The sequence below is a fragment of the Tachypleus tridentatus genome, chromosome 10 (assembly GCF_004210375.1).
Source record: "Tachypleus tridentatus isolate NWPU-2018 chromosome 10, ASM421037v1, whole genome shotgun sequence".
NCBI classification, from domain to species: Eukaryota; Metazoa; Arthropoda; class Merostomata; order Xiphosura; family Limulidae; genus Tachypleus; species Tachypleus tridentatus.
Window position 1 is genome coordinate 63,087,911 of NC_134834.1, and position 22,433 is coordinate 63,110,343.

At 31.7% G+C, this 22,433-nt stretch overlaps 1 protein-coding gene and 1 long non-coding RNA gene across 4 annotated transcripts in view; one reads left to right on the top strand and one right to left on the bottom strand.

Moving 5' to 3' along the window:
• Window positions 1-506: 506 nt before the first annotated feature.
• LOC143229437 (esterase E4-like) overlaps window positions 507-22,433 on the bottom strand; it is a 47,626-nt gene continuing 25,699 nt past the window's right edge. Inside the window, exons 6-11 of the mRNA XM_076461772.1 lie at window positions 9,694-9,884; window positions 7,068-7,233; window positions 5,365-5,555; window positions 4,273-4,414; window positions 3,848-3,977; window positions 507-2,268 (exon numbers count right to left, since the gene is read on the bottom strand). Of these exons, the coding sequence (XP_076317887.1) occupies window positions 1,869-2,268; window positions 3,848-3,977; window positions 4,273-4,414; window positions 5,365-5,555; window positions 7,068-7,233; window positions 9,694-9,884 (1,220 nt within the window). The 3' untranslated portion in view covers window positions 507-1,868. The remainder of the gene's footprint in view (window positions 2,269-3,847; window positions 3,978-4,272; window positions 4,415-5,364; window positions 5,556-7,067; window positions 7,234-9,693; window positions 9,885-22,433) is intronic.
• The window catches only part of LOC143229438 (uncharacterized), a 34,635-nt gene continuing 22,083 nt past the window's right edge, over window positions 9,882-22,433 (top strand). The window contains exon 1 of one of the 3 annotated variants that reach the window (XR_013015864.1): window positions 9,882-10,132. This is a non-coding gene — a long non-coding RNA (uncharacterized LOC143229438). The remainder of the gene's footprint in view (window positions 10,133-22,433) is intronic. The other 2 variants (XR_013015863.1, XR_013015862.1) reach the window with 2 other exon arrangements.

Consider the following 22,433-nt stretch of genomic DNA (forward strand, 5'->3'; position numbering starts at 1 on the left):
ATATAAAGTACATTTGCATAATTAGTCAATACTGTGCTATAATAGCATTAACTGTGGTCCCAGTTTCTCCAACTTGAATTGAATTTTAGGTTCAAAATAATTACTCGCCATAAGTAAAATAATTTTCTAAAATGAATACGGCAGTTGGAGATAGAGAATCGAAAGGATAAGCTAGAAATAAGGAAGAAAAAGGTCACATAAGCTGCCTATTAATCTGTTTTCAATCGTGTCTTTTCCTACTAGTTTCTATTATGTTTCTCAAAGCATCAGAATGATCTAAAATTGTAATTTTAATAATTAAAGATTTTCTGAAGGGGGATGGAATAAAACAAGATCCAAATACTCGTACTTTCATTCGTTAAGTGATTATACTTGGATTGTATAATTTTTATTTCTTTAAATGTCATTTCTTATATTAATTCTTATATAAGTATATTTTTTTCGAAATGTGTGATATTTTAGGATCACAGACATAATGTGTTTTCTGTGAAGCAATGCATACACGATCATGTTTTCAAACTGCAATTTATTTTAACACACAGATCTGCCTTATAAATACCGCAAAGACATTCCTAAATCTTTTATGTTGTTCAAACAATAATGAAAAGAGGTATTGAGAATCAAAACACAGAACATGAGATGTATCATTAGTACAATAAAAGTTAAAAATAATAAAAAAATGATATAGATATAAGAACCAAATAATTGCCAGTTTATTTCATATTTTTACGTCCAGGTAAAATGCTTTTATTCCGAAGAGATAAAAGTTTAATAATATACAATGAAAGTAGATTTATGACAAGAACATTTTAATTTATGAGTTTTTATTTGAGCTTTACAAATAGATGGATGTTTAAAAAGAATTACTGGAAACGTACATGTTAAAAGATTCATAACAATAAATATTTCAATCACGCGAGCAAATATTGTTTTTGGTCCATTTGCTGACGGATTAAAAAAAAACACAGCAAGAAGGTTATTACACATTTACTGAAAAATATCAGAGTAGAGATATTATTTTGTGTACATGTCTTATCGGTTGCTACAACATTAATTAGGTACATGCTAACAAGAAATTAATTATGTCATTTAATATCTGTAGCACAGATTATATGTAATCACGTAATCATAATTGATGAATAAACAAAACTGTTTCAGTTATTGTTAATAATTTTATGTAGTCACTCCAGGAGGTTACTTTTTATGTATATAAATATTAACATAATTGTTATGCTTCGTTCTACATTCTCTTATCGCTTATGTGGTACAGGTTATTCTTAATTAACTTGCATGCATATCACTTAAGAACTTTAAAACGATATCACCGCATAAAACTGAATTACTTTTTGTTCGAGAAACATGAATTAATTCCCACATGGTTGAAAGTAGTTGTTTCGAAAGTACTACGCATTTCACTATAATTATCATCTAAGACTTTTCCACTTTGAACATGACGATATAGTGGCGAAACAACACTACAATAGTTTTCCATCTGCTCTTTTAAATACGCTTACAATTTTTTAAAGCACTTATTAAAATCTTCTTGGTAGCAAATTGTTTTGTTTTATTGGGTCTTAAAAAAGATACCCTCTAGTCAGTGTGAGATAAAGCACGATAAATAAATGAGTCTCAAAGTCATTTACTGTATGCATGACTGTGCTTCTATCCTATATCACAAGATAGCGAAGTAGATTCTGTAATGCAATTTTAATATTCAAATAATCTAAACTGCTTGCATTTGTACGAGCACTTCGCAATAAATATTATATAAAATTGAATGTTTTTCTGTACCAATGAAACCAGATTATTTCAAAGATTAATTTTCAATACTTTTTATATTTGAATTTTTTGATCATTTATTTTGTAGATTAGTATAATGTTGGAGTCACTAGAGGGCCAGGAGACTGTTGAGAAGATTCTTCAAATGAATTCATTTCAAAATTGTGACTCCGACGTTGATTGTACAAAACAACTAAAAGTAATACAACTAAACTAAAAAGTGCCACAACAACAGCCACAATCGCCCAAGCCAAAGTGCTATAAACTGCTTCTACTTTGTCTTCCACTAGAGGGAGTTTTGATGGCAATACAGTTTCTATGTTGGAGAGTGATGGTAGGTGGCGCAACCACAAGGTGACTTGGTGTTGTCTATAGTTTTGCTCCTTTTTCAAATCACGACCGATTGAGTAGAATACAAAGTGTTCATTGTCACCTTTGTAGTGAGGCCATTTATCAGTAAACTCGTAGTTTAGGAAATGGGGAGTTTCCCTGAAGGAAAACAGAAATAAATTATGAAAAAAACAAGAACAAACAAACAACACATATATAGATAAAATCATAGTAATACAAAAATTAGAGGAAACAAAAGACACAATATTTTCAGTAATAACTTAGGAATGCATTATATTTAATTAAACTCTGAGAAAAACAAAAAAAAAAAAATTACTAACAGATAGCACCGTCGGTATCATTAAATGAAGCAGTATAATTATGGGAATTCCCAAACGCATTATTGATGAGAACACTGTAACAATCCGTTATCTAACACCACTTAAAAGATTCCACATTAGTGGAATATATATACACGAAGTTTAAAACATTCCATTTATATATTTTGAAAGCGAGAAACAGGTAGGGATTATATTTATGCCATCTGGCAATAGCAAACTGCTTTTAACTTTTTTCTTGACGTGATCCAATTTAATGCTATTTATTATAGTACTATATTATAGAACAATTTTCCCATAGAAATAAACAAAACAAGTCAACTTTTTGTCCAGTTAAAAGAACGTGCAAATGTTCCCATTTCTCTAACGACAAAATATAAAAAATAAAGTTACATTTTTAATACATCTCCATCTGATTTTCTCTGATCAATACGTTTAAGGACCGATAAAAAATTTTAATTCAAAACAGTACGTGAACATTTGAATATTATTCCCTAATATTAACTTGTGAGAAATGGTTTTATGTGTTAGTCAGACTAAAAGGTTTTATTAGGCTCAATTATTAGGCCTAAATATGTATTTAAACTGCGATGTAAGTTTCGACTGTTTTCTAAAGCAAATTTTAATAAGACATGATATTGGGCCCTCGCTTGTCTACGGTTTTACAACGCTAAAATCAGCGGTTAGATTCCCTCAGTGGGCTCAGCAGATGGCCCGTTTCCTTTTTTCTTCTTTTCAAATTTAGCCTGTCAAGATTATAACGACTAAAATAAAAACGAAACAAATAAAATGTGTTAAAAGGACACTTTTATTGAATGTTTTAGCCCATGTATAAACTAAAACATTAAGTTAATAAGTGTCTGCAAGTTGTGAATGTCAACTGCCGAACAACTGATCTATTCTTAATCTTATTTGAATCCGAATATATGTTGCCACCATTAATATGTCTCTTTGTCTATGAGACAACAGTAAATTAAATAATTTTAATAGCAGAAAAATCATTTGAAATTCCCCAATTTCATTTGCTATACATATGCATGTGTGTGTTTATAATTAAGCACACAGCTACACAATTGATTATCTTTGTTCTGCCCAGTACGGGTATCAAAACCCGGTTTCTAGCGTTGTACGTCCGCAGATATATATATATATATATATATAAGGCTCGGCATGGCCAAGTAGTTAGAGTATTTGACTCACAATTTTGCCTTTTCAGCTATGTAGGTATTACTATGTGACGATAAATCCCATTATTCCTTGGTAAAAAGGTAGCTCAAGAGTTGGTGATAACTTTCTTCTAGTCACTACTAAATCAGGGACAAGTAGCCTACAGAGTCCTTGTGAAGCTTTTGGCGAAATTCAAAACAAACCAACCCAAGAAATAATTTTTTAATTCTTACCCGAATTTAACGAAATCAGTCCATAAAGTTAACATACGATATTCTATAATTGAGTCTGAACTAGAGAAAGGGCGCTTTCCATCCCTTTGCAGATTAAACTGGTAAAAAAGTTCATCTCCGTGAGAAACAACTGCAAAATAAAAACGTTTTGATAAGAAAAATTACAAACAATTGTTATCGAAACATAAATAAATATTATTTGTTTAATTTATTTGCTCATATATTAATCTCTACAACAACCTAAAAATTGCATAAAGCATTTTATGATACTTTCAAGCAATAAATTAATGTGATTTTAATATAATGTTCGTTACATTTTTTTACCAAGTTTCATTACTCCTATCTGTTCCATTACAGCTTTACTCATTGTTTTAGTGGTTGTATGCTCATGTAATTAGTGTAATTAAGTCTGAAACTTAACATACCATTACTAAAAGCTGGATTTCTTGGCGCGTTGCTGTTTGATCCACGATACTGAAATACATAGAAGTAAGTTGGAATATTCAGTTGAGAGTAGATTTTAGCTGTTTGATCAATGCATGACACATACAAGGCATCCGTTGTCATCTGTGGCAAGTACATAAAAATGACAGTAAGATAAACATATAGGGATGCAGAGAACTATATAAACTGAGAAACGGCTACATTTGTAAAGAAACAAAAATAGGTAGATAAAAATATGATTAAGACATCTATTATTGACCAAGATAGGAGCCTATACTTAATGTAACATAGGCTATGTCGCCTGTAGTTTGCACCTTTGAAATAACGCCATCAAAGACGAATTAATTACGTATTTTATATCATATTTATTTTCCATATATTTAACACAAAAAACAAGTGAAACAGACATACTTTCACACGTTTTCATTTTTTCATTGTTCACAATTTCTGTTTCAAGCTTTAATGATATTTTCTGATTGTATCTAAAATAAATGATATTTTAACCAAGGTGTCAGTTGCCTTATTACATTAATTAAACGACCAAGAACTGCCTTGATGGATCACGGGTTGGCTGTGTGGTAGAACTCTGTATTTAAAAGTTTGTGATACTCCAAAATATTTCACATTATTTAAGTTGTGGGTGAGTGCATTATTAGAGTAACATCGAATGTCTTAACGTGGATAATGAATGACATGGTGCTGCTAACTGGTTGTCTTCAGTTTGATCCAGTGGTTCAAAAATTAGAACGGAAGTCAAGTGGCCTTAGTAATTTTGCCATTAATGCAAACTAAATATATTAATTTGTTCTTCTTTGAAACTTAGGAAGGTCCTGGATCTTATCTACTGTCTTGAAGGTAGACCATGATAGATAGATATATGCATTTATTGAACTCAAACAATTACCTGTCACATGGTTGTATACATGCAGATAAACTAAATGGATTACTTAATGAACTACGCAGGTGACACTCAGTTATCTAGTATTATGTTGTATATTTTTTTCTTTTTGAGTTTCATGAATGATACCATGTTAGAATTATACATTAACTTTGAATTTTTTTTTTCTACTTACATTTAGCATTGCCAGAAGGACTTGAGTGACGTTTGCAAAATTTATTCTGTTGAAATAGTGGAACATTACACTCTCGATCACAGCATAATTGGCATTGATATTAGTCGCAGTTTGAATAAATTTGGGTACAAGGTTGCCGCGGACATAATCTGGATTTTGTTTGTACTGGGTCAAATAATCGCTTGTTACTCCTAATAAATAACAAATAAATAAATATAAGATTTTAATATTTATATTTATACCACCCACAAGATTCAACTTGAAAAAAATATTTTCAAATGACATTCAACAATGCTGATAAATATAAAAATTTAAAACTGTTCAAAATGAAGATTTCTTAAAATTACCAAACGTGAAATTTTTGCGGATGAAAGCAAAATATACGGTTATTTGCTTGAAAGGGGTTTTAAAAATATATGAAAGACAATAACCTAACGGCTTGTATTCATACAGATTTGTTCACTAGCAAAAAAAACAAAAAAACGTCATATTTACGTACCATAATTTATTCTAGAATCTAACGCTTTTTACCAAAGTGTACATGAAAGAATAGACAATGTCGTACCAAATTGGTTGTATATTTTCTGGTTATTGTGCGTACAATTTAATCATATTTAACAATACCTTTGTGAACACTCTGAGAAATTATTTTGCAAGTTTTATAAGTAGCTAGAAAATAAGGAATTTCTTTGAAATATAAAAGACATAAATCCAAAAAGCATTACACTATTGTTACGATAAGCTGAGCTTTGGTTAGGGTAAAATTTATATTAAAATCGTCAGTATAAATGAAGGGTACAAGAAAGAAGTTTAGTTAGGTGAAGATTGGTTTGTTTTGAATTTCGCGCAAAGCTACACGAGGGCTATCTGCGCTGGCCATCTCTAATTTAGCAGTGTAAGATTGAGGAAAGGCAACTGGACATCACCATCTACCGCCAACTCTTGGGCTGCTCTTTTACCAACAAACAGCTAGCCATGCCGGGCTCAATTAAAACAGACGACCATGTTAGTTGTGAATAACATACAATATTTCTCTTTTGTTATAATAAGCTTCCTGTCTTCTTTAATTTTCATCATTTTATTAAATTATAACAATAACGATTAAATAATAAACCTTATGTTGTTCAATACTTTTTCATAGTTTTAGCTTTTGTCAAAATTCCAGTGCCAAGCTACATAAAGTGTTATTTGCGCATAACCGTCCCTAGCTTTGAACTAATAGATGAGAGGAAAACAATAAGGCATTCGCACCAGTCGCAAACTCGTGCATTACCCGAATACTGTACTTTTATCGTCACTCATATAGTAAACCCAACAGCTCCAACGTGCAACAAAAATTCACGAATCACATATTTTTGGATTCACAATCAGGACTAGGTTACCCCTGGGCCACACCAGAACTCTTTTATTACACTATTCTTTGTCATAATAAATTGTGTTACACATACCCCTGCCCACTTTTGTATTGTTTATGGTTTTCAATCTAATTAAATAATAACCCTAATGAAGTCTAATTAACCTCATTATTCAAGAAAGACTTGCCCGTCCGTCTTGACTATATTATACTTACATTCGTCCTGGCGTTAAAATATGTTAGTAAAAACTTCATAAGACAACAGGATACAAAATCGCAAAATTAATGATTTAGAACGGCGTATAAGAGGTTACTTTTTAATGCAAATACTAAAAGAAATTAAAATTACTTCCTGTCAAAGTAGCCCCTTCATCTTTGTTAATGCCAATAATTAGAGGAATCCGTCGGAAGTTTCCGCTCGCAAGAAGACGTTTTGGATGGTTCGGGATGAAAGGATCGTTGGTAAATAAACCGTCAATAACCGGAACAGCTCGTAGTGGAAAATTTCCTAAAACCTATGAAAGATTAGAAATCCCGTCAGATGCATGTCCTTGTTAACTAATTGATTTAGTTTGTTAACGGAAATTGAATATCTATCATATATATATATTTTTTTATTGTTGTGATGCTCTTGTAATATTCAAACTTCTTATCCAGATCATTAATACTTTTACCCACAGCATATATGAATGAGTCTATACTTACTTATAATCTGTAAACTGTAATGGGCCTGTTAAAAACCTCATTCTTGAAAATATAGAAGCTTAAATTAAGGTTTATCATGTCTTAGCAAAAGATGGTTTTTTTTATTTCTGATGAATGTTGCGTTGAGACTCAAAATAATAATAATAATCTAAAAAAATATATTTAAAAGATGCAAAATCAAAATAACTTGTCAGAAGTTTACTAGTTACTCCGATCGACGTTTTAGGTCTTAACATGTTCACATTGACTTTTCTATTTTTTGAATAACTGCACAAAGTATTCCATACTATAATGGAAAACTTATATAATTCACCTAATGATGTCAGATATATATGATGAAACGTTGTGAACAAAATTAATGGCAAGTTTAACTTTGTACAACGGAGAAAACCTTTTATAAAATATGAAGTTACGTTTACACGTTAGTGCGATACTCATGCAACAGTAAAGTGAGGCTAGTACCCTTGGCGAGTACAAGAGTATTAACAGTAAAAACAAAATGCAATTACATGCAGATTGGTTATTTTTGTAAGCACAAAAATACACAGCGTTAACTAAGAAAAACTATTTCATAAAAAAACAGACTGTGGAAAGTAGATAACATTACTGTCATTTAGCCAAAACGTTTAAAATGTAAATTAATGTTAAAATTTATAATGCAGGTGCATATTAAAGACAACCATGCTGGTTGTGAGTAACGCATATTTTTTCTCTTTTGTTATATTTATTTGCAGTATATCTGTAACAATGTGTATAATCCTGATTTGTTTGGTAATATTTCTTTATTTATCTGTAGAGTTTGGATTTTACACTGACAATGGTTAATTTATCACTTAGGAATAATTTACACTGATACAAATATATTCAGTTATATGGTAATTAAAACATTATGTTTGTTGAACGTGTTAAAACAGAAAAAAATTCGTTTCTCCTTTTAACACTGTAGCTCCTAACTAACATGAAACTCGTGAGCTTATCAATGTTCATTTCAAAAAGTTACACAATTATATGTTTAAGTTATTAAACTTAAATAGTATGCAAGCTTTGATTCAAGTACACAGAGAATAGAATTGTAATGGTAATACAGTATTCAACCAATTAGACTAACTTACGGTTCAGCATTGTCAATCCTTTGTGTTTATTTAATTTTAAACGTCTTTTTATTAACTTCTAAATTCATTTCATTTTTCTGTGAGTTACCGAATTTTTGTTAAATAAGTTTCATCCCTATTTTAAATGTATATGCAACATCGAAATGCATTCAGGGAGCTTGAAGATTACCTTAAAGTTACGCTGACTGGCTGACTACACACACTGGTGCTACGCAGCTGCAGTTTTCAAATCATATTATAATATAAGCTTATATGATAGTGGAAAAAAGATTTTTATTATGCATTGTGTAACCCCCAATTTCACGAAATTTGTATCCTATTGCATGTAAATTTGCAATAGAGGTCACGATTTTTCCGTTTCGCTTCCGTTTATCGTCACGGAGAACTTTATTTTTCTCTATTTTCAGGGTGCAGATATGACATCATGAATACATTATACGCGGATCTAATCCATTGGTGCCACGGGTGACTAAAATTAAACTTTCTACTTACGAAATAGTAGAAGTGATCTTTCAAAAAAATAACTTTTAGAATAAATAGATAAATCTAGAAACATTATTACGATTACTTCAAACTCGCGGTAACAAAAAATGTGAAGGTTTTGAATCCAAAACAAACGCTATTTGCGTTTATTACGGAAATAGAAACACGTGAACCTTCTTGTAATAATAAAAGTATTTCCAGAAGCTCTTTCAAGCATGTACGTATATAATCCTAATGTGTCGAATCTCATTACAGCTTCTTAATATAAGTGCAGTATGAAGTGTCAATATATGGAAACAAATTTTACCGTATTCAATTCCTTATTTATTTTCCGAATAAAACTGAATGACTGCGAAAAACATTAGAGTTGTAAATTTATGTGAAAAATAAAGAAAACTGAAATATTAAATGTATTTTTGTTGTTAAAGTCCGAAGTTCGATTTTCCGCGGTGGATAGAATAAAGATAGTCCATTTTGTAGCTTTGCACTAAGAAAACAATAACTTAACTTATATTGTAGCTGGATAATGCTTAAAACTCAGGTTGTTGTATGTGTATTGAACTTTTATTCAAAGCTCAACTGAAGACAATGAAAAAGAAAATTACTCTTATGAATCAATGTGCATTATATTTATAGTATTTCAAAATGATTTTAATTGCCAAATAGTATCCATACCTTTTCTTCTCTTTGTACTCTTAATATTCTACTAACTGGTATTTCCCGGACACACTCCACCAACTGTAAACTGCTTTCAGTGGGACATCCAAGTAGATGTGCTACTGTTCGTGCATAGTTCCTAGGATTCTGTTCTGTAGCCCAATCACATAGTGCCGATCCACTCTGTGATACAGCCCTCTGGAACATACCTTTAATACAAACTGTCGTCAGAACTGTCGTCACTGGGAAACCCATCACAAGGAAAAAGAACTACAAGTCTCAGCTAACAACAGAAAACTATATGTGTTTTTCTCCACTAAGTGTCGCTGTATATGATGTACTAATGCGTGATTTTTGCTTGTTGCTTAATAGTAAAAGTGTGTGGATAAAAAAACACCTCCTTATACCGTTCGACTTATTTGTCTAAGATTATTTGTCAAATTTTCTCAAAAGACAGGTTGGTAAATCTTGTTTATTTTTATTTTTGTGAGTATCATCAAAAGAAAATCAATTCATAATGTTTCATAAGGAGTTACTTAAGAAGATTTACCAACCTAAAAGTATAATTTCAAACGGATCTTGTGATTTTATGTTCTAAAGATGGCGGGTATGGATATCAAAATTTTAACCGAATAAAGTACAGAACAACGTTTCGACCTTTATAGGTCATCTTCAGGTTAACAAAGGTGCGTTAGTGAAACCTATTCTGATTTGATACAATTTGTGTCGACTAAAACATAAAATTGCTAATTGGTGACGTTATAAAAACAAGTAATTGTATGAACCACGTCAAAGAATACAAAGTGTATTGTTGTTAATATAGCGCCCTTTTGTGATAAACACAATAGTAAACAGTCATCACATGCCCATATACATACATTTCTTTAGTTTCTAGCAGAAACTATTTAGGCAAATATAAATAGTCTAAATGAAAATGGAATAGATTTACCACTTCTCAAGAAACTTCAATGTAGTAAAGTGAGGTGCAATGTTATTCTTTACGTTATGTGCCATTCCAGATGTGAATGTTTATTTTTCTTTGATTTTTTGGAGAAGTTCTAAAACAGTTTACTTGTGAGTTAAGATTGATATTCCAGATAAAGGTAAGAGTATTTTGGCTTCTTTAAGAGCATATATGTTTAAAACCTTGAATGAAATGTTTTTTTTGCTTCACTGACAGTGATCTATCTGCTTGTCAGTAAAATGTATCGGTTTCAGTACGGGAATACCAAGTCCAAAGGCAGGCTTTGAATATAAAGTGTGGGAAAATCCCAACAGGTGACGGCAAATTTTCTAGTTTGAAAATAAATTTTAGGGGTGATTTAAAAATTTCTTTTCAAAATAATTATTTGAAAGCAGCCAAAAGAAACTCCTTAAAAAGAATATAAAACAAATATTTCATGTTTAAAAGTATTGTTGTTTTTTTTACTAGTTAGTAGGGAAAGCCCAGTCAATGTCCTGTTGTAGCTGGCTATACTAGATATATTAACAAGAATTAATACAATGAGGACCATATGAATGATTTTCGCGTTTTTTGCATGAGCTTAGAGTGAAAAATAGTTACTTGTAGTAGGCTTATAAAATTAGTCACCAGTGGCACAACGGTATGCCTGCGGACTCACGACACTAGAAACTGAGTTTCGACACTCGTGGTGGTCAGAGTTTAGAAAAATAAACAACATAACCTACGTTTTGTTATTTATTATTGGTATTCTCAGCAAGCACAGTTGAAAAACCAAACTCCAAGCTAACTTTAATGGATTTATGAAGTTTAGGGATCAGTTTGATAGAACGAAGGAAAACGTAACATCAAATTGAGTTTTGTTAGTACAAATAAAATTTGAAATACTCATTTCAACTTCTTCATCATAGAGTTAACTGATGCGTACACTCTAGGACTAAAACAAGGACAACTTGGTGTTATGTTAACTTGAGAAGCAACAGGACAAACAACACTAAATAGTTATTTTTATTCCTTGTCTCACAATACGAAAGTTGTTTTGTTTTTTTAAATTCTGGACATTTATCATAACTAATTTTACTATTTTTAGTAGAGTATGACTAGGTCCGGTGTGGTCAAGGGGTTAAAGCAATCGACTCGTAATCTGCGGGGCGCGGGTTCGTCATACCAAACATGCTCGTTCTTTCAACCGTGGGGACATTATAATGTCACGATCACTCACACTATTCGTTGGTAAACGTGTAGTCTAAGAGTTGGCGGCGGGTGGTGATGACTAGCTGCTTTCCTTAAGTTTTACACTGCTAAATCAGGGACGGCTAGTGCAGATAGCTCTCGTGTAGCTTTGCATAAAATTCAAACAATACAATATGACCTGTCTCATGCAACTGATTACTTTAGCACGACATATGAAATGACCACAATTCTTCAAGCAGCTAAATATAATGACAAACTCAGTTTTATCACATCACTTGTTTTAATTAAAATGTTGTTTGTTGCTTTTAAAAGTTCAAGTTATAACATTTAAAATTAACTTCCTATGTACATTTACCTATTTGTACAAATTTTGATTAAACTGCTGACTTCCCAAACCAGGCATGTGAAACTTCCTGAAGGTGTCAGCCGGAGAGAAATTTTTAAATGCACTTTCGGGCCACACCGTAAGAAGCAAAAGTGTTATTTAAAATTACTGCGAATGCTTTAGTAAATTTTTGTTGTTATTACCATAAAAAGTACAAATATTATAGCAGCATAATATACAATGAATGACAGTATTATTCAAATAATATAATTTATTAAAATGCGCATGCCACGAGGTTTTAGAAAGTTACTTTAAAAATAAATTAAACTACCTTCGATTAAATTAAACAAATTAGTATAGCAGGAAATAATAGCTAGTAATCCATAATTTAACATTATATAACATATATGTTTTTAAACTTACAAAACAATATTTCAAAAAATCCTGCATTTCCCTTACTGTGTGAAATGTGACATATTTTGTCTAATTCATTCACCACTCTACCAATTAATACGAAATTAAATATAAATTACTATAATATCGTTATCGCTCGAACAAAGCAAACATTTCCTAAACTTCAATCTTTTTTATTACAGAGCCATCAAATAAGAAATCAGATCCCTCTTGCGAGATCCACTGTTACATCCTCTTTCTCAGGATTTGTTAATAGTTCTCTCTTACTTTTATTAATATATTATTTATAACCAATAAAAAAAACCAAGATTTTCATATGTAAAATGACGTATTATATTACGTTGTTTTTGTACCGAGAATTGTAATTTTCTCTTTTACTACAAGCTTCGTTCCCACGGGAGCGACATCGACTAGCGTGGATGAATTTGTAACTGTTCGCCTGTTGGATTCAATTATATTTTAGGGTCTCATCGAGGGCCGGATAAAGCTACCCTGCGGGCCCTACACTGTTCATTTCTACCCTAAACACTGCAGAAAAAACAAACAAAAGCGTTTTCTCTTTTTATACTTTGTATATAGATATCGATGGAAGCTATTACAAAGAAAGTTTCTATTTTCATATCTAATACATTTAAATATAAAAATAACATTATTCTTTATTTTTCAAAGGCTCAATAAGTTTTTATGCTATAATGTTTCTGTCTGCCTGTTTTTGGGACAGACATATAGTTGATCTTATTTTGTATTTTCGTTTGAATTAAAAAAAATTCCAGAGAAAGTTGTTAAATGCAGTGTCACTGATTTTAATTTACTATTTATTTCAACGTTAAGATATTCTACGTTTGTTCTTGAATCGGATATTACTTAAAAATAAGGCTTTTTTTTACCCGTAACGCGATTCACACCATTGTGAACAACACATTTTCAAAATTAACTGTTGTATTTTGGATAAGTATGTTAATATTGTATGGATGGCATTTTAATATTTCGCTGCTCTTAAACGTTTATTGTGTCTGTTTAGCTTAGCGAATACCCCTGTTTATACAACTATTTTACGCTAAACAAGACTTTGCTAAGCAGATTGTGAAAACACATAGATGTGGATATCATCAGTTCAACATGACATTCCCAACAGCGGTTTGACTTATTTGGTAATTCCTTCTTCGTTTTTCTTACACTATTACATAAGTTTAATATAAACTTGATATTCTACTTACAATATACAAAAATCTTCCGACTACGAGGAGAAGTAGCTTTCCTTAGTTTTTATTCATTCTAACAAATATTATTTTCCTCGTTATGACTACAACTGATTCAGATCGTCACATCCGGAAAGCAACACATAGATATAAGATAGAAACAAAAATACTGTAATACCTTTGCTTAGATTCTAAAATTATAATTACTCTTTTGTAAAATATTTTCCTTCATGTGCCCCATAGGACACTACTTTTCTGAAAAATTCACTTCTTATAACACATGTTGCAAATTAATTTGATATGGCATTCCGGTAATAGATTTACATATTTATATGTTGTGGCATAGGTTCTTGATATTGTATCTACAAAACTGACATTAAAATATCCCGAATTTCTCCTTATGTGAGAAGTGAGTATTTGTTTACCTACTACATTTGTTACTCTCAACTACCTCTTTCATTATGCAACCTGGAATCTTATCTACTTCGAAACGATAACAAAATACATTGAATCGTATGAAATTCAAATAAATAAATATGCTTTTAGGAAAAAACTTCCAACAACTTAAAGAGTAAGAAAAGCAAGTGCTTCGAAAAACAGACTGTTAGAGAAGAAGTTTTAAAATTTAATATATCAAATATTTCTTTCACACTCCTTTGAAATTCTGGTTATCATCTCAAGGTAGATTTGTTTATACAAGCATTTCGTAATCAAAATGAATAGTAACTGCTTACTGGCTTTAGATTTTCACTATAACTCATGTACTTAAATGACAAAAGTCAGTTTTGTATTTTTTTAATCATGCTCCCGCAGTGGTACAGTGTTTGTGGACTTACAACGCTAGTGGGCAGAGCACAGATAGCCCATTCTGTAACTTTGTGCTTAATTCCAAACAAACAAACTTTAATCATGGCAACACTTAATTTATTTAAATTCCTACCTTGTTTTTTATATTACTTATTCGTATACAAAAGGTTCAATCACAGTTGTACTGAGGATAAATAACATTTAAGATCTATCTTTCAAGTCACGTGCTACCCTTGAATCTATTTTCATTGTAAATCTTGTTCATTTTATAAGCAATAATTTCACATTTTGTTCAACATCTACATTTCCATTATAAATGTTTCTGTGAGGGATGGCGGGTAAAAGTTTACACCTACGAACAATGGTCAATTGGTCCTTCATAGTATATTTTTCAAGACCCAGTTTAGGAAAATCAAAGGAACAAACATCCATTAGGGTGCACCAAGGGACTTGACAAGCATATGGTTGAACAAAATTGTCGCGGTTCCAATTTAACGGTACCAGGATATAAGATCAGGTTTTTCTCATGCATTCAGTGTTTAAGCCAAAATACTCTATTTTTCAGCCAAAGCTTTTACTTTGGAAATGGTAGCTGTGCTTTGAGTTGGTTTAGTGTTTAGCTTTGAAACTCAGTAAAGTTCTGAGAACTCTCTGCTGTGATATTTTTTTTCTGCTTCTTGAGAAGATTTACGGTTCCTTTCTTTAATATGTGTTTTTAGTCTATCAACGTGTGACGATTTTACTACAGAAAAGGTTGTGTCATATGATTTCACTTATGAATATAGGCTGATGGAATTGCATTGACAAATGATTACGATTTTGCAGTGAACCTCATAAGAATGTGTTCAGATTGGAAATTTAGAATTTACAAAAATGGGAAAATTTCTTGTATTTAAGGACATCGATAAACGAAAATCAAAGGAATATGGATCAATCTGGATACCATGACAATCCAGAAAGAGATCTGTAACAAATCACACTCCAATTGTGATAAGGAAACCGTGGCACCTTGTAACAAGTGAGAGTTAAAGATAGCAAAAATCGTCCACGTGATCCAATCAACATTACACACCATAATCAAGAATGATGCACGCCTAGAAAAAGAACAAAACTCACGTGTAAACAAATTGTGACCACCACGAAATATCAGTTTAACCCTTGCATACCTCAAGCAACTAATAATGAAACTAGTGTTTATGCTATTATATATAATGTGTTTCTCTTAGAGCAAAGTCACATCGGGCTATCTGCTAAGCCCACCGAGGGGAATCGAACCCCTGACTTTAGCGTTGTAAATCCGTAGACATACCGCTGTACTAGAGGGGGGCTATTATATATAAAGACTAGCTGATGAATAAAACGCGTTTCGTTTTCAATGCTATTAGACTGCTGAAATTGGTGCTGGGAATCTGTTGTCGTCTTACACTAGGTGAGGTGTACGTTAGATATGACAGGTTTACGACAGATTTTTATTGCAATGGAAACTACGCAAAAGGGCTATTGTCAAGATGCACGGTCATTAGATAGAACATGACTGAAAGTGGACACATGGGTGGTAACGACCTGACAAGTTTTCAAAACCATTTTAATATGTTGTATTCAACATATTTTTGTGGCTTAAAATTTCACAAAAGATTTATCTTTGGTTGAAACGAATACAGAATGTTAGATCCAAAGATATTTGAATTTAAATTTAGCGTTAAGTATAACAGAAACAATTTTAAAATCATCTGCTCCTGTAGTCAGTTTCTTTTACATTCAGTTTAATTAAAAGTTAAAGAACTTGAAATCAGATGCTTATGAAAATAGTATTTTCGATTTGTCACAGATACCTTATTATATTGAATAAAAGAATTACTAAGAAGTGAGTCACAACAAGGAAAAACGTATTTAAAATATTTTGATGCACCTCTGATTTGAAATTAGAAAAGGACTTGTTAGGCCTAGAAAACCTTTGCTTCGCCAGCTTAGGCGTTTTATATTTTTCCAAGAAACTTTGCGTTTTGTAAGTAAATAAACTTTTCTACTGGATGATCAACTATAATTTTAATATGTGTGTGTGCATGTGTGTTTTTTCATAGCAAAGCCACATCAAGCTATCTGCTGAGTCAACCGAAGGGAATCGACTCCTGATTTTATCGTTGTTAATTCGATCATTTGAATCACTAGAACACATAAAAATCAAATGTGTTTATTTTCGCATTTTATATAAAAATAACATTTACCATTTCTCAGGTGTTTTGTAGAAATCAACCTTGATTTAACATATAACTTATGTGATATGTTATTTCAGTGTTCTTATGGTCATACTTTGATGAAAGAAAATCGATAACGTAAATTCATATTGCTAGCCAAATTTGGTGTTTTCTGGTGTGTTATATACCAACGGTCAAAAACTGATGTAAATTAAAATTTATTTAGATTATAAAACATTTGAATACTTGTAATATATTACTAATGATTCAAATAGTGTGATAGATCGAGCAGGTTAATGACTTCTGAAGAAAATGTTTGCTGGTTCTGACAGTTATATGCAGTTCATCCTAGAAGAGCTGCGTAATTAATTTTTTTTTTGTAAAAATGCATTTGTATGTCATAAATTGTTTAACAAGTGCAGGTTTTTGTTTATCATCATTTGTTTGTTTGCATTTAAAAATATTTCAAGTAAATGTAAAGATATTACACTGTGAGACATGAACATATACTCTATACTTGTTATTTTTAGAATAGCTGTCATAAAAGGACTTAGCATGGCCTGATGGTTAGGGCACTTTTCGTCGTCGAGTATGCTTGTCCGTTAAGTAATGGAGACATTATAATTTGATGGTTAATCGCACTAACTGGTAAAATAGTAGACAAGAATCGGAGGTGGTTTGTTTTAAGTTGCTAAATTAGGGATGAATTTGCTCGAGAATCACCGATCATAAGCATCCTTAGAATTCAAATAAGAAACAAGGCAAAGACGTGATTGGAATGATAGTGTATAAAATAAGAAATTTGGTGAAAGTATCATGATTTCATAGTAATGAAACCTGAACAAATCTTAATATATAAAAATATTGAATTTTTACAGCAGAATAACAAGTGAGTAATTACGACATCAGGTTTTCAAATGCACCATTATTAAAAAGCGATTTTGTTTTCATGTGGTGATATTATTATCACATTTAGAAAGTTCTTTTCATTTATATGCTTTCCTTTTGTAATATATATATGGGTCTGGTATCTAGGGTTTCATCGCGTTTCTTTTTTAGTAACATTGCTTAGTGTAAATGATTACAAACAGTTATTTATTCAAACTTATTGTGATATTATGCGGCCAAAAATAATTTCACGCTTTATACTATTGTTTTCCGGTGAAACAGCTGTAAGTTTAGGAATTTATAACGTTACAATCCGGGGTTCTATTCCCCGCGAAGGACAAGCCATATAGCTTCCTATAGATTTAGTCTGAAGTAAATGAAAAAACAACTTGTTTACATATTATACAAAATGCAAGATATTATTGTATGTGATACTCTCATCAATAATTGACTTCAAATTTTAGCTCATTTCACAGTTACGTTTTTCTTGTCGTTTAAGAGCGTTTCATAAGTTGTCAAGGAAATATAGGAAACTAAATGCTTTATGTACCATTTTACATTATAAAACGATTAATCATTATTTTTTTAAAACAGATAACTACGACATATATATATATATGTATATAATACCAATAATTTTTTATCCCTTATTATACTGAACATACTGAAAAGAAATTTGTTAAACTAGCTTAAAAATTGCTGATTGCTTTAGAACAATGAATAAGAAAGTATCAAAGAGTTTGTATATTAATGTGAATTAAGAGATGGCGCCACATGCGATAATAACTATTTCATATATTTATTTACCAAAACAGAAGAGATTACTTTTCTACAAGCAAAAATTCATTTTATATTATATGTGATAAGAAATTGATTTTATACTTCCAGGAATGACCTGATAGTTACAATAAAATATTGTTGGCATTATACTTATTTACTAGTAATGCCAGCAATATTTTGTTGCAACAACTATCGATCGATTATCATTTACACAGGAAACATTTGTTAATGAATAGTACACCTTACAAAAATAAACATCGTGTTGATTTTAAATGAACAACAAAAAAATAGTAGTTTGTAATTGATATTTCAGTTGGTTTCATATCAAATAATGGCAATTGATGCTTTTATTTCTTCTTTATTATTTAACATTTCCGTTAACAGGGGGCAGGCCGTACTAACATAAACATTTTACCTTTTTTTTTGTAACAACGAAAACGTCATCTTATCTTTCAGCAAAATGTTTTGGAAAGTGCTAGCACTGTTAGTAAGCGATATTTTTGTTAGTAAATACTAACATATGCAAACTAATCATTCCATAATATCATTTACAACAATTTTTATTTGACATTAATCGTTAAAATATATTTCTATAATTACAACTTCTTATTCCTTTGAACATTTTCCTCAACATGTAGCACAAGGCTATAAAAGTAGACGTTTTATGTCACTTTTACCTAGATATTATATTTAAAAATGTTCTTAAGCACTATTAAGAAAATCATATAAATTTATTTTCTAAGACGTACAGTTTTCAGCGGTAATCCTATAGGCGTGAAAACAATATAATATAGATTTCGATATCCAAAGTGAACAGAGCATAGAAAAACCATTGAGTAGCTTAACAGCAACATTGATTTTTAATCTGGTTTGGACTACTGAACTTTATAAATTTCTTACTGTACAAGAGTAAGACTTATAACATTAATGTTAATGATAAAGTACTTTCGTTAGAAGTAGAACTTTAACATTAAATAGTTTACAGTATTTAAATTTATCATATGCTAGAATACAAAATATTACTGATTAGTTTTCGAGAATTTGAGATGGAATGTATATATTTTTCCTTAAAAACTTCTTATTAAGCAGATTAATACCTAAATAATTAATATTTGGTACTATAAGTAAAATAAGTGGAAATTATAATGCCACTGTTAGCTCACTTTTTAATCTTGAATATTATTATAACACAGTTTAATTACTTTTAATGTTTTTATCGTGCAAACATATAAAATTGGTTCTTTGAATTCAGTCCGCCATAGAGAATCGAACCCAGCTAGTAGGATACTTTCGTAAAAAAGGCTGTAATTCCATACAGCACCTGAACACATTACGAGTAGGATTAATATATTGTTTAGCACACTGTAGAACGTGAGTTATTAACCTTCGAGTCGTTTGGTCTGGTTGATAATTTGTTTGAGTTCTGCATGGTTGTCATTGTGTATGTATGTGTATATTATACTTTTTTTTTTAGGATAACTGGGTGTATTCGGCAATGGGAATAACTGTGATACCTGATATTGTAGATATAAATAGGTAGTATACCAGACATTGGGGACAACAAATGTACCAAACATTGGGGTACAAGACATTAGGGATAGCAGGTGTAACAGATACTGAAGATGACTAGGGTATAAGACATTAGGGATAGCAGGTGTACCGGATACTGAGGATGACTGGGGCACAAGACATTGGGGATAGCAGGTGTAACAGACACTGAGGATAGCTGGGGTATCAGACATTAGGGATAATTGGTGTAAAGAGAAATTGTTCAAAGGTACGAATAAAATTATGAATTAAGTTTTACCACCAGATCTACTAAAGGATGTTTGGGAGAAATAAGTTTATCATAAGTAAATACAGTAGTTAGGTAACAGACATAAATGGGAAGCATGAAAAAACCGATATACAGATACATCCGAACACTTTCAGTATAAACAAAGCGTGAGGTTATCACACACTTCAGCAAATACAATACCCTGATTATAGTGTCTCTTTTATGTAAAATGTTTAGGAGTTCTCTATTGTTTGTTTGAATTTCGCGCAAAGCTACTCAAGGGCTATCTGCGCTAGCCGTCCCTAATTTAGCAATGTAAGAGTAGAGGAAAGGCAGTTAGTCATCGCCATCTGCCGCCAACTCTTGGGCTACTCTTTTACCAGCGAACAGTGGGTTTGACCGTCACATTATAATGCACCCACGGCTGAAAGGGCGAGTATCTGTGGTGCGACGGGAATTCGGACCTGCGACCCTCAGATTACGAGTCTAACGCCTTAACCCACCTGGCCATGTCGGGCCTAGAAGTTCTCTATTAAAGGAAAATCTTTAGTCAAAGTTGACAGGTATTTTGGTGGCTAATAAATCATCTTACATGTTGATCTTTTGGTTAATAAAATAACAACAATTACAAAATAAAACAAAAACCGACAACAATAGACATAACAACCTATTAGTCAAATATAGATATTAATGGAATATCATTTCAAATATTCTCTCAGATCTTACCAGACCATGGATGTCTTATAGTACAAATAAATGGGTAAAGATGTCACCAAACTAGTCTTAATGGATTCTCGTATATGTGTTAAGAGGCAGAAAACTGTCGATTGCACGCACTCTCGTTTACAGCAAAGATAAACAAAATATAAACAACAAATGAGTATTAAATTGTAAGAATATCGTTTCTGAAACTGAACAAACTGTTCAACAGAAACAGTTGTGAAGAAAACGGGTTGCAGGATTTGATTTCGATTTTGTTTTCAATCTATCAATCCAGGAGAGAAAAAATGAACCACACATAAATATATCGCACAAGCACATCCGTCATGACTCAGAAGTGGAAAAGAGGAAGAAGTGTGTTTAAAAACTTCTTCATAATGTTGATGATGAGCAAAACCTTTACATTTTCGAGATCCTTATAAAATTCATGAAAGTAAGTTACCAAGCTGTTAACCCAGTGAATACAGGATGCTAGCCATATGTTTTTCTTCTTTTAAACTCATTTCTATAAAAGGAACAAATTATAATTTAGCCATCAAAAGTAGTTTTATACAGTTTGCTAGCCCATATTTTGACTGTTCAAATCCCCACAAAAGTTCTTCTACTGTGAAGTTAACACTTCAGCGCTTACTTCTTAAGGTACTTATATATAAAAAAGGTCGAGTACGTTTTATATTAAAATGATTTTGAATATGCAAGTCAGAAAGCCATGTGACAACCACAACAGATACAAAGTTGAGGTAGAATGGATTGTATCAGAACTAAATTTTGCTGTTGTTTGACGTAACTTAGATAGTGTAATTTTGGCGAGAGTATGTAGCAGCATTTTCCAACAAAAAATATTTATACACTATAATCATAAACATGTTCTAAGACGGAGATATTTCTTAGAGTTAGGGAATATGGATCAACTTGGGAAACCTGATCGATTCAGTAACAGACCTGCAACAAGTTTACCCAACCTGCGGTAAGCAAAGTGTGGCTGCATGTGGTAATAGGCAAGAATTAATGGTTCCAAAGGTCAGTAGCAAAAGTCGCTCATGTGCCCTATAGGTAACAGTATATAACAAAATAAGTAGGATCTTGCTCTGGAAACCAATACAAATCATATATAAACAAACTGCTTCTACTGTGCAAACTTCAAGCAGCTGGAGAATTACATGGAAATTAATGTGTATACCATATTTTTCCTTTGCTTTCAATTGTGTGGCTTTAAAATGGTTTTTCGTATGAAGTCATAAAGTCAAGCCGCTACACGCACCTTCTACGGATTTTTGTGTGATAGGACCGTTAAAACGGACGATGGGAAGTCGTCGTTTTCGTACATTAGATAATTTATAAAAAACAACTATGGAGTTTAGGCGTGCTTTAGACGTGGTAACCTTGCGATGGTGTCTTTTATAATGGAAACTACAGTAAAGAGGCATAGACGTCAGACTGAGCACGACCGGATATGGCGAGATCTACTGCAACACCGTGATGAAATTAAAATCATTTG